Here is a 13,114-nt window from a genome sequence, read left to right on the forward strand (position 1 = left end):
ACACACATACTGGCATATGCTGCCACCCTCTTGCCACCCCATAAATATTTTTCTCGATCTGCCCCTGTTCCTAGCAGCTAATTAGACATCAGACTTGTTTTGCCTTTACTGGTGATGAAAACTCATCACTCTGGAGGAGAGAAAGACCGGCTCAGCCCCGTCCAGGATGACTGCAGTGTCAGGATAGCCAACAAAGTCTGCAGGTAGATTTTTGCATATCTGGTGCTCTGGTTTCAAGATCATAGTTTAACCAAATACTGTAAATAAAAAGTTAGTCCACGTTGTGATGATCCGGCAGACCGTGGACTGATGGACGCCGTCAGCTGGTCCAGGTGCTTGGATCCAGTGGAAAGGTAATCGGCACAGAGGCTCAATCAAGGCTCAGAAACGCATCACGAGGTGTTACGTTGTAAATCTGAAAAATTAAAAACATACAAAAAACTAATAAGCGTCCATATTTAGCTACACAATGTAATCAAAACTAATAAATCCTCAGCTCTTTTTAAGAGTTTTGCTTGAAAATAAATTGACAATATCTCAGAAAATTAAATGTTTAAGTGAAATAGTTCTGGTATCACAAAGAAACTGCAAAAAATGTTTCAGAGTTGTAACAACACTGAAGTTACTGAGTAAAGAGTGAACTGAAATATTTACTACTTAGAAAATGCATGTTAAAATCTGAATACTCTTTTGAAAGTGTGCAGCTGAAATTAATTTAAACTACTAGCAGGCAAAGCACAGTGTTCGCCTAATATCTGTACCAACAGCAGGACAAAAAATGATGCATATAAGAGGCATTAGTTTATAAAAGTCAAGGCAAACATAAATGTACCATTTTAATAACAAAAAGCAGCGGGAGGATGTAACTTCATAACCTCATTTTCTAAGCAGAATCTCAGAGGAAAAAAAAGAGAAATTACGTTTGTGTAACGCAAGAACAGATTAAAGCAGCCTAGTGGAAAAATTCACTCTAACGTGGATTATAATTATGAAACAGCAAAGGTACATGTCATATTTTCGGGATTCGGGAAATACGTGATTTGTACCATTAGTTCTGTGGGTTTTTTATGTGGGTCGGTGCCACTTAAACGGCTGTAAAGCGAAGGTTTTGGACCTTAATCTGACTGACTACCTGTGTGGTTCGGATCGGACTGAAGCGTTGCTGCTCTCGGCTGTTCTTAAATTACCTGCTCGGTATCGGAGGGGCTCGTCGCTCCGACTGCATGTTAAATGTATTTYATATAATTGTCATATAAACAAAAGCTAAGGAGTTGCCTAAAAATAATTTCATACTCTGTATAACACAAACGCACATCAACACACGTATTGACTCACCTTGTGCCGAATCGCTGCCTCTGTTCTCAGCCTGTTCCTGTAGCAGTGGATTTCCTGCGGCATTATTTTCCTCCAACAAATTATTCCAGTGAAGGAAGCGCATACAGCTCCCTTTTAACCTCCGTCTTCCCGTTTCTGACGCTGGATCTTCAATATCCTCAAGATTTGAAATAGCAGGCAGCTACAAACCGGGTGTTAGCTGTAGTGGCTAAGTTTTGGCTACAGTCCGCTGTCGCCTTGACATCAGCAGGAAAATGAAAAAAACTAAGCACTGGATGGTACCGGCTAATTACTGGACACAACAGCACACCAAAAAACTCGATTGTTGTACCAGTAGCTCACAGATATTTTAAGTTGTGCTCTTTTTCATGGTGCAGATCTTGCAGCTTTGACCAAGAACAATAGGAGCAAGCAGGACCCGGAACCAATCTATGTGGCATAAATTCAAACGGAAATACGTCACCACCTCTCGTGGCATATACCCCATTGGACTGAGATCATTGTGTGTTTCACCCATAGACATTAATACGTAGACGCCTCATGGAGCGGGTCGGCCCGTTGCTGCGATACGTAACAGCGTCCGCCATATTGAATGTGGAATATGTGCCAGTAAGCAAGTGAATAGACCGAACTTTATAAAGTGCCGTTCTACAAAGTATTTTAAATTAATACCTGCCATTGACACATTTTCTCACACACATTAATATATTTGGCAATCAAAGAAATGACTAAAGACAGAGTTTCTAACTTTTGATGTGATTATTTAATTGTTTTGGGGCATTTCTGAATAAAGAGCACAATGTTTTATTTGATAGAAATGATTCTGATCATTTTTATATTGAAATTGATAATCAGACACACTTTTACAGTGTTTTATTAAAGAATATATTTACATAATTCCATAATTTAATGTGCATTTAACATTTCAAGACAAGAAACAAATAATTTTCCTGTATTTATTTTTTATACATTGAGAAATGACTTGATTTATAAATCAGTCATTGTCAAACATTAAACTACATATTTTTCTTACTTTTTTCCAGAGAATAAATATTTATTACAGTACGTGAACTCTGCTATTGACAGCAAAGGGTGAAAAAAATTCTAACAGAGTAAATTATTTTGATGTCATTTCATAAGCTGTATTAATACACTAATACTTCAGATTGAGATATTTAAAAATACACAAAAAGTGGAAGAATAAAACTATTTACTATACTGGGAACACTGGTCACAGGCTTCAGTCTGCTGGTCACACTGGGAGAACTCAATGACTTCTGAGACGTCCTGGTTCACAGGCTAAAGCCAAGGATAAAAGAGAAATCATCCAAAAGTTTAATAGAAAATACATATACGTTTCCTTCACATTCAGAAAAAGACGTTTTCAGCATGTTGGGCTCTGACTCGTAGCATCTTTATAGCTAAATACCGACATGGTGAACCTGAGCTGGAAACAGACTGAAGACCAGCAGCTCCAGCTCTGATCCTGACTGATCTTTCCTCACAAAATCCTCTGGTTTTTAATGAACTTCTCCTCTAACAGCGGTTTCTCCTCAGCTCTCTCATTAGAAAACAGTATAAAAACGTTAGCTGCTACGCTAACAACCAGCGGTTATTTCGGGCCAATTTAGCTACATAGGAAATATTTTTCGGTTGTTTAGAAGCGAATTTCTGGCTGCAAAGTAAAGTAATTCTGATCTTTCATCCTTACCTGGGGAAGGTAATCCTAATGGATCCAGTTTGTTTCGTAAAACGGTTGAAACAAGTCCACACAGCACAGGACTTAAGGAGCTCCATCGCCCTGCTGCCACATAGAAGACGGCGGACGCTGTTACATACGACTCGGCGCTCCATGAGGGGTCTACTATTGATGTCTATGGTTTCACCTCTCATGCGACCTTTGACCTGCACAACAGAAATGCGTCACCGTGGGTACGGTGTTCTTCTGGTCATGTGTGGTGTCATTTTTCGTACTGAACGTAGCTTTTGGAACTATGGACACAAAGTTAAACGTTGTCATCAGACCAGAACATGTTTCTGTGGAACTTCAAAGGTGTTTTAACCAGGACTGCACCGATAGCAGCTTACCATATTTATACAGTACTCCAATCCAAAGGAAATAATCAAAAAAAATTCAAGGCTGAGATTAAAAATAAAATACAAAATTCTCATAAAAACTAAATTTTAAAGCCTCCAAAAGTGACTTAACCCTCAACATTCAGATGTTGTTGCAACCAGACAAAGACACACACAGACATCTGTGTATAAAACTATATTTAATGATTCATGAATAAGACTGTACATCATGGTGCCAAAGACGGAATGATACAGAAGTTGACAATATCATTTTCAGTATGGCTAAAAGTAGAGGAAAGTAAAGCTCTGATCTGAAATCTCAGAAAGTTGTATAAACCTCTTCAGTTTGGAGCAAATATAAATAACGTTGGAAAGAACCCAGAAAAAAAAGAACCATCTTTACTGCCGTCACGTCATTTTAAAATTCTGAGACATCTATTTACAACTCGCATCCAAACTTTTGACATGCCGAAAAAAAAATACAATCTGAATAAATTCAGAGTAAAAATAAAAACAAGGAAAAACATAGAAGCTACTTTCTAGAGGCATCGTGTACAGCTGTAAACATAGAAAATCTGCCTCAACCATGAATAATGCTATGCTAGATCACATTACATCAGCAGACCAGGCGCCAACAGCAGACCTCACTAGTGTTTATTGTGTTCATCCTGTGGAACCTCAGCAAACCAACATGTTGCTTTATGTAGATCTGGAATATTACCGGCTCCAACGGAATAAAAAAACGGTTCAGAAAGCAACTGCTACAAGGTAACGTTCGTATACCGTCACACATTTTGGCTCTTTGTATAAAAAATCTCCTCTTAACCAGGCAGCCTTGCTAAGACTGCCGCGTGGCGTTCAGGGAACCCTGCTTGGTGCAGTTCTTAACGGTTACCTGCAACGCTTGTGAGTGTCCACCCAGTTCTGTTGCCTCACTCAGCAGGCATCTTCTCTGTCCGTATAATGTAATGACTGAATACGGCACTGAAACCGAGGGAGGTCAGATTTCTGACAGGGTGACGTGAAACGAGTCGGCTGAGCTCTCCAAGGCGAGGATGAAGGTGTCCTCGTTGGAGTAGTGCTGGATGATGTTGTTGTCCATGTTCACCAGGACCCTGTGGTTCATAAAAAACAAGGAATGCTGTTAAAAACGGAAGAGACTACAGAATACAGAGCCAGAGTTATAGCTAATACCTTACTTCCTGGTTATGCCATTATATATTAACTTTATCAAAATGTTTTTGCCCAGCTTGGAATTCATTTAAAAACCTTACATAATATGGTAGCCATTTAGTTTTTTATCCTCACCACTAGTTTCCATTCCAGTCTAACATAAAACAAGACATGTCCACATCACTCCCCATTTTTAGGACAAATTAGCAAAACGTAGCATGATAACATGCATAGGTAATCATGTAGCGGCTGTTAGAAACAGATGTAATGGTGTGCTACATTTGTACAATGAAGTCAGAATTTCCAAGTCCTAAATCACATAATCTGAGTAAAATCCCCAGAAGTTGAAATTCTGATTTGGAAAGATAATATCCAACATGGCTGTCAAATAAATGGCAGAAAGCCGCATTAAAACCCTATTTATTTGCAGTTCCCTAACTTTGTACATTATAAAATCAGTCACACACATATCTCTCATGAACATGTTGCTACAGTACTTAAGCATGTAAGATACAGAGGAAGTCGCTGCTACGGATTTGTGTTGCTAACTGTAGTTAGCACAACAATTAGCAAACTGATGATTTTGGGGACAATATCAAGTAATAGCTTTCATTTTGTTGGTCAAATTGTTTCAGTTAGCAAAAAGACAAGGAATAAAATAAGTAACTGTTACTTTTCATTTCAATTTGCCATGTATCCAAATGTGACTTAAGAAGTTGCAACTTCAAGTTCTGAATGTTAGCATCCGTAGACACGTTATCGCTTCTAGCACTTTAATAATCTGCTGTGGTGTTCTGTTAGTTTGACTTAACTTTGAAAACACCAGAAAATATGTTTTCCTACAAATTAGAATAGAAATATCCTAAATTATGTAGTTTCATTGAAATATTAGTTATACCCAAAGCATAAGCTTATGGATCCAACTTTCATCCTACACACAACTACATTAATACTTTAGGATATTATGCTGCAATAGCAGTTTACTATGCTGTTACATCATGTTGATGCAGCTTTATTGACCATTTTTAGCAACATTTCAGTTTGTTGCATACTTGAAATCACACTTTCACTTACATTCTCCACTACAATGGCAATCATATGTTTGTATAAACACAGCAATTATGTTTTCCTCAATGTTATATTAATTATTTTGGTGGAAGAAAAGTGACCTTTTGAAACCTTAAGTTTATATTACTTTGCATTAGTATGTGTTTTGCTTTCAAAAGCGAGAGCTGAGACTTCCCTTTGGTTAACCACATGTCATCAATTGTCTGTGAACTTTCTCACCCTTTTTTGCTTTTCTGATAAACTTTAGCAATCTTCTCAACAGGCACTGTGTATTTCTCAGAAATCTGTGAAGATGAAGTAAAAAACACATTAAAAGTATTCCAGGTCCAGATGAAGCGTTCCACATTTCAACCATTGAACATCAAAGGCCGATCACTCACCGCCTCCATCAGCGCTCTGAGGGTTGGGGCATGCAGCATTAAGGCATCAAACACCTCATCACACTCCTTCCTCACATACAGCAGAACTAGAACAGAATGAGCAAAGCACTTTTTTTTTTTAATGAAATAAACTATATTTGGAAACAAAAACAAGAATCTGACTGGGATCTGAATAATTCACCTTTCCGTTCCGGCTCCACTTTGGACTTCTTGGGCTGCGGTTGGCAGATCTCTTCCTGACTTGACATCGTTTTCTTAGGCCGCCCTCTGATGAACACATGAACAGACAAACAGTCCAGAATGTTAATACTTGATTTGAAAATCAATTATTTAGAACTCTGACAAAGGTTTTTGTTTCCAAAGTCTCTCCTGTCACGCCACGTTTCAGGACAACACATCTTAACAGTCGAACACAAACCCTCTGTGTCGTACTGAGCTGCAGCAGGCAGGATGTCTAACAGAACCAGTGATGCTCACCTCTCCACAAGAACCTCATCAGTGCTGACGGCAAACACCTGCAGGAAGCGTCAGAAAGAAGTGAGAAGCGTTCGCCCAGATGGAAGCAGCGAGCGTCACAACGGATGTGTCAGCAAACCGACTGGATCCTCACCTGCCCCGCTCTCTGCAGGTTCCCGAAGTGGACATCAGGGATGAACAGGACCGGCTGGGCGTCCAGGTCCAGTATGCTTTTGAACAGCGTGCTTTCGGCCTTCCTGATGGGGGAACTTGGCCCCAAGCTGCTGTTCTTTCCTAATTAAGAGAGACAGACAGAGAGAGAGAGAAAGACAGCTCAGCATTTGTTTTTGAGCAAACTCTTAAAGGGGCGGGAATGTGTTTTTCAGACATTGAGCTATTAAACAGCACTAACAAGTAACTATGTTACCTTCAGTTGTTACAAAAATGCTATATGTTTCAAAAATAACTTAAAAAATTTTTGACTTTGTAATTTAACGCCTTGAAATTGGGTCTCTGTGTCTTTAAAAATTCTTTTTCTGTCTTTCTTAAACTCCGCCTTCAGGAAGTGGTCAAATGGTCCCTCTGTTCACCCTTGGACGTTTTTACTAGCATTGCACTGAGAAGTAGCTTCTATAATGAGCTCAGCAGATGCGCAGTCCCAACAAGTGTTAGCTAATTGCTGCTGGCTAGTCTGAAGGATCTGAGAGGAGGAATTCTGGGGAAGTGCGGCTCTGTGAGGCAGAAGCTCAGAGGAGGAGCTGCACCGTCTTCGAGACGCCATTCAGCATTTGTCACAGCTAAATGGTTGCCATGGAGATTAAAGGATTTCTCAAACATGCATGAAAGAATCAAAGCATGTTTTTGATGAGGGGATAAAATTAGAACATGACGTAAAGCTCAAAAAAGTCGGTTTTAGGTAATACTGCCCCTTTAAAGTATAGTACAAACATTTGCTTTCATAAAAAATGTTTGCTAACATCATTTTACATCAAATTAGCTTAAGTTAGACCTGTTCATTTTTAGAAAGGACAAAACAACACGCATCACCCTTTATCCTCCTCCTTAGCTGCTTCTTCTCCTCATCGCGCAGCTTCCTCTCAGCTCCCTGCAGTGGGGGGAGGAGAGGGGAAACAGTAACTAAAAGAATGGATCCACCCGGGTCCAGTCAGTCACACTGAGCAGTCGGCTCCCGTTGCCTTTGACCTTCCCTCACCTTGTCACAGAAGACCTTGATCTGAGCGAAGGCCCTGTGGACGGGCCGGCTGCTGCAGCTGTTGTAGCTGTAGGTGTCGATCTGGATTATCAGAGGCATGCCCTTCACTCCCTTCTGAGACGAGAAGTCTGTGCTTAGACAGTTGACAGAGATAAAAACCTGGAGGACGAAAAGACAAAAAAAAAAAAAACTACGTCAGACCTTAAACCACGATCAGACTGTTGAGCTGCTGCTGATGGCGGCCAGGTGAACACTTGAAGTATCTTCTTGTAAAACACCTGGGAAGAGTTCTGATAAATTAAAGAGAGATTATATTTTTTCCTGTTTTAGCTTCCCTTCATTGGCTCCCTGTTAAATCCATGATTCTCCTTTTCACATATAAAGCCTTTAATAATCACCTCCATCATACATCAGCGATGTGATTGGTCCGTATGTTCCCAACAAAGCACTTTGCTCTCGGACTGCGGGTTTATGCTGGTTCCTAGAGCTTCTAAAGGTAGAATGGGAGACGGATCCTTTAGTTCTCAGACTCCCAGTTTTAGTCCATGAGGCAGACACCTGGTCTACTTTCACAACCAGGCTTAAAACTTTCCTTTTTTGATAAAGCTTATAGACGTATACGGCTGTAAACTGAAGGAAAGACTGACCACTTTTCCTCATTATGCTACATTCTCCTACGTCTCTCCAATTTTGCATATTTCAACCTTTAATTTGATGTTTTCTCTGTGACATAATTGCAGTGGCCATTGTGCAGCCCGAGTCAGAACTGTGTTTATTTAAACTAGATCATCTGAAAAGATGATCTTGACACTTCCTGGTGTTTATGATGGACATACCTGATTACTGTCACAACTGCTCGTGGGTAAACCCAGATCACTATCACAGCCTCTGCTTTCAGGCCTAAACAACAGCTCCACAGATGTTCGCAACTGTTGTTTAAACGCAGGTTGCATTGATAGAAGGACGGAGAGATGAACATAAAACCAATGCTTGGTGGAAGGTATCTCTCACACTGGGGTGAAGGATACAAGAACCTGGTTGATAAGAAGTTTGTTTTAGTTAGGCTTCTATTTTGAAAGTACTAATCCCTCTCTGTTAAGATCAACTTCCTGAAGGTAAGATTGATGAACTGCACAACCTAATGGCTTCACCTGGTGGGACTCCCCTATTCGTCCACCTCAGGGACCCAAAGGAACCTGCCTCCATTACAGCCAATTTGGAGATTATGCAGCCCTCAGATGTTTACACCAGGAACGCATGTGACATGTGCTCATGTTTTATAATACAACCACCAGTAGGTTTTATTTTATTTGACTTCCCTATTTTGTCTGCAACCCATCAGCTGATGATCTTCACTCAACTTTTTTCAGGGATGCCTCAGAAACTGCAACTCAATCATGATCCTTCCACTTATGCCCCCTAGTGCTCATTCTGGGGGTAGCAGCTCATCATGCAAATCCAGATGATTTGCTGGCCTTGATGTATCCAACTACAGTCAAATCAGATCGTTCCTTCTGGGCTCTTACCTCAGAGAGTAACGCTTTTCCTCTACAAGCCGAGTTAACATGGAAAGCAGCATGTAGACGGTTTTTCTTCTTCTTCTTCGAACATTACTTTTAAGTTTTAAGGAGTTTTTTTTTAACCGTTAATCATGGTGAGATGATTGAGAACTGGTTCTCAATTCCTACGTCGTCAATCCCACCTCAGCAAAACGAGGAGCCCTGGTTCTACACCATCACAACCAGGGTCCCTCCCTCCCATCAAGAATGTACCAAAGACTCATCTCTTCCAAGAATACCTCATCTGACTAACCTTTAACACATCTGACTCACATCTGCAACTCCTTACATGTTGGCCTTAAAGCCTGCCAACATGTGCCATCACAGTCTTAGTCCTCCCTTAAGTACCGTTTCCCCACACTTGATCAGATAAAAACCACCTGGTTGACAATGCCATGGCACTTTGAGCTCTCTCGGTAAACACCTCTCTGTTTATAGTTGGTATGCAGGTAAAAAGAAAAGGAAAGTGAGAAGAAATCCACGGTCCATGTCTGGACATGTTTGAGAGCCAGCAGGATGAGTGGGATGTGACAGGAGTTTCTTTCTTCCTCCCAAAGACAGAAAGAAAGAAGCATTCATCTGTTCCACCGGTGTAGGGACTGTGTAGGCTGCTTGGGTTGTTCCCTCTTAATAAAGTTATTCTGCCAAGTACAGACAAGGGAAAACCACGTTTCCGTGACTGCCTGTCCATCACAGTTGTTCTCCGTGACTGCGCCAACACCCTTCCCTTGAATCTAAAAGGTAACGCAGCAGACGGCCAGGTACTGTTATTCAATCCACAGACCGCCTCCATTTTAAAAAATGTGAAGTCTTGACAGTTGCTAGGTGAGTGTTAACATAACCCCAACATGTAAAGACCTCAGCAATGCCATTAGAGAAGCAGCTGTTGCTAACCATCATTAAGCTAACGCTAGCGTGGCTGCCGGTCTTCCAAGGAGTGAACGTTCCAGAACATTCCCTGAAGCATTGTTTGGAGAAACTGCTAAAAACCCCAAGAGCTCCATAATTACCCCAGAAGTCATTTTGGTATAAGATGAGATCACAGAGTAGCTAATCTGATAGCTAGCATAAACTACATTATAGTGTTCATGAGTTTAGGATTTATCAGTCTTATGAATAAAATCTAAAAAAAAAATTTTTTTTAAAGTCAGTGTGAAGGTTGAGGCAGCTCCCTTATTACACTCACATCATCCGGAAAGTATTCACATCACTGCACTTTTTCCGTATTTTGTTATGTTTTGGTACATTATTCCAAATTGTGTCTGCTTAATTTCACTCTTCAAAATTCTACACTCAAATGCCCCATTATGGTAAGGCAGAAAAAACAGTTTGAGTGTTTTGTAAATTTATTAATAATAGAAAACCAAGACGTAACATTTAGTCTTTGCTTAAGAATTTGTTGATCCAGCTAAGCAGCAATTGCAACCTCAAGTTTGTTTGATTGCGATGCCACACGCTTAGCACACCTATTGATAGGCAGATAAGCATTTAATTTTTCTTTGCAGTTCTTAAGCTCCATCATGTTTGGTGGAGACCAAATTAAATTCCTGAGACTTCCTTCCACTATCGCCTCCAAACTGACCTGAACAGAATCTGAAAACTGCGGCAGTCTGCGATCCAGCAGCAGGTGCAGTTGTTACATGTGTGAGAACCTCGGTTTTTTGACCCCCCCACCCCAAGTCGTGAAGCAAGAACAGTCTGTTCATGTAAACCTCTAATCATTTTTTAAAAATATCAGTCTTGTAACGTATCCATGGCTTACATCAGACTTAACGAAATAGAAGAAAGCAGTAAGCGTGTGTGAGAGGTTGAGTGTGAGGTGTGTGTGTGTAAGCATCGACAGGTTTGATGAGTGGAAAAAAAATGTTCCATGAGAACCTAGAAAGTTTGTATTCTCTGGTCAAATTAGAGCAAAGCCACAAAACGGGCATATCAGCAGGATAATTACTATAATAGAATGGCTGAAAACAAACAAAAACATTTTTTTTACAAAGAAATCAAGGTCTAGTCAAAACCCAGATCTTAAACTGTGTCTGGATTTGAAGAGAGTTGTGTCTTCAAACTTCAACATGTTGCAGCAATGTCTGTAAATAAACTAGCTCCAAAGATTATCTGCAACAAACTCATAAAGCAAACAACTAGAGAGATAAATTACTGTTAGAACTGGGCTTATTAACCGATACTCTGCTGGCTGTTATAGAAACAAAGTTATAATTTATTGATAAAAGCAGAGTTTTTATTTTGTTTCGTCAGTCATCAACAAATAAATCAGTTGTTCTCTTGTGAATCTGTAAGTGATTTAGTGCACAGTGATGACAGAAGGTCACAGTGTCATTAAGTGAACAGGAACAGTTCACAGAGCCATTCAGAAAAGCCCCACTTCTCATAAATCTCACATTTTGGGGAGTTGGAGGGAAGCGTAGGAAAAAAAAAATCCTCAATTTCAAAGACTTCAAATAAAATCAACATGTTGGTTCAACTTCTAAAACTCAAACCACACCCAAGACGAAAAAAGAAAAATCACAGTTCGTCCCCGGCAGAGTACAGTGTAAACACTCCTCCACGCGGCTGTCTCACAAATTTATCTACATGGAGGAACATATTCTCATGACTGATGCCAAATCGCATAAACCAAATACAAACACCTGTAGATTTTTCCGGTAAAACGGGACGGGCGGCTTGAGCAAACAGGTCGGCGGAGACGGATAACGGTTAGGTGAGCTCTCACCGCGACTCAGCGATCACTTTCCCACTGCGCCGCATCAACAGCGTCGTGCCCCAACCTGCAGAGGTGAGGGCTGATTTCTGTGAAAGCCTAAAGCGCAAATGGGCTTCCTACACAGCTCCGCCGATTCCCACCTCCTCCGACCAAAGCCATTTACAGTTCCTCCACCAGCGCCACATGCGCTGCTGCCAGCATCAGTGGAAGTGTGTGTGCGTGTGTTTGTGTGTGTGAGTGTCTGAGTGCAGGAGGGTTGCTGTGTGTGTGTGAGGGCGCTCAAATGCCCTCGTAAAAAGTGGAAAGTTGAAGAGGACGTTGTGAAGTGGCGGTTCGGTGCCGTCCGGCGCTCCGCCGGCCACAAAGCAAACACAAACATGCTGCTGGAAGACTCACTAGCAATGAGGATGGAGCAGCTTGTTGCTTGGCAACAACAGACTGCAGCAAATAAATAAATGAAAAAAAAAAAAAATTGTGCCAAATAATGATCCCAAAAATCTAGATCAGAGATCAGTAATGTTTGCAAAGTGAAATCTGAAGATGAAGTAACTGCAGCAGATTTACACAGAAAAGGTCTAGTCAAAACCCAGGGAAGGCTGGGCATGGCAGGGTTGTGGAAAAACAAATAATGTTGATCTAATGTGTTGACTTAAAGATTCGAAGACTTCATTTTGAGTAGAAAGATTAAAAACGCACCCATACAGAAGTAGAAGCACTAAAGTCCTAGGATGTTTTTTACTGATATAATAATGACATTAACTAGCAGTCACACCGAGTAATAACATGGGTGAAATAAATGCTTTGAGCAACTGGAAATTCATTTCACTCTAATTGCCACAGCAAAGCGTATAAAAGATAAATCATAAGCTAAAAGATGTCAGAGTGCATGTTTTAATTATTTCATATTATTCAAAAAACAAGGAAGAAAAAAATACAAAGATGAAACCACAGAGCACCAACTCATTCCATCCTAACAGAGTCGTCGTGGTGAATTTCACAGCCTTCACTGCAATAAAGAAAATGAGGCCACATCTAAAGCAACACACGGTGGCCACACCTGGAACACACCTGGAACACACCAGGAACACACCAGGAACACACCTGGAACACACCTGGAACACACCTGGAACACACC

General features: G+C 40.6%; 1 protein-coding gene across 2 annotated transcripts in view; it reads right to left on the minus strand.

Annotated features, from left to right (window-relative positions):
- Positions 1–3,594: 3,594 nt before the first annotated feature.
- LOC103478836 (grainyhead-like protein 2 homolog) overlaps positions 3,595–13,114 on the minus strand; it is an 18,187-nt gene continuing 8,667 nt past the window's right edge. Inside the window, exons 8-15 of one of the 2 annotated variants that reach the window (XM_008432910.2) lie at positions 7,702–7,860; positions 7,536–7,593; positions 6,643–6,782; positions 6,510–6,547; positions 6,214–6,299; positions 6,033–6,118; positions 5,872–5,936; positions 3,595–4,526 (exon numbers count right to left, since the gene is read on the minus strand). In XM_008432910.2, coding sequence (XP_008431132.1) covers positions 4,412–4,526; positions 5,872–5,936; positions 6,033–6,118; positions 6,214–6,299; positions 6,510–6,547; positions 6,643–6,782; positions 7,536–7,593; positions 7,702–7,860 — 747 coding nt within the window. In that variant the 3' untranslated portion in view covers positions 3,595–4,411. The remainder of the gene's footprint in view (positions 4,527–5,871; positions 5,937–6,032; positions 6,119–6,213; positions 6,300–6,509; positions 6,548–6,642; positions 6,783–7,535; positions 7,594–7,701; positions 7,861–13,114) is intronic. The other variant, XM_008432911.2, reaches the window with a different exon arrangement.

The sequence above is a fragment of the Poecilia reticulata genome, linkage group LG16 (assembly GCF_000633615.1).
Source record: "Poecilia reticulata strain Guanapo linkage group LG16, Guppy_female_1.0+MT, whole genome shotgun sequence".
NCBI classification, from domain to species: Eukaryota; Metazoa; Chordata; class Actinopteri; order Cyprinodontiformes; family Poeciliidae; genus Poecilia; species Poecilia reticulata.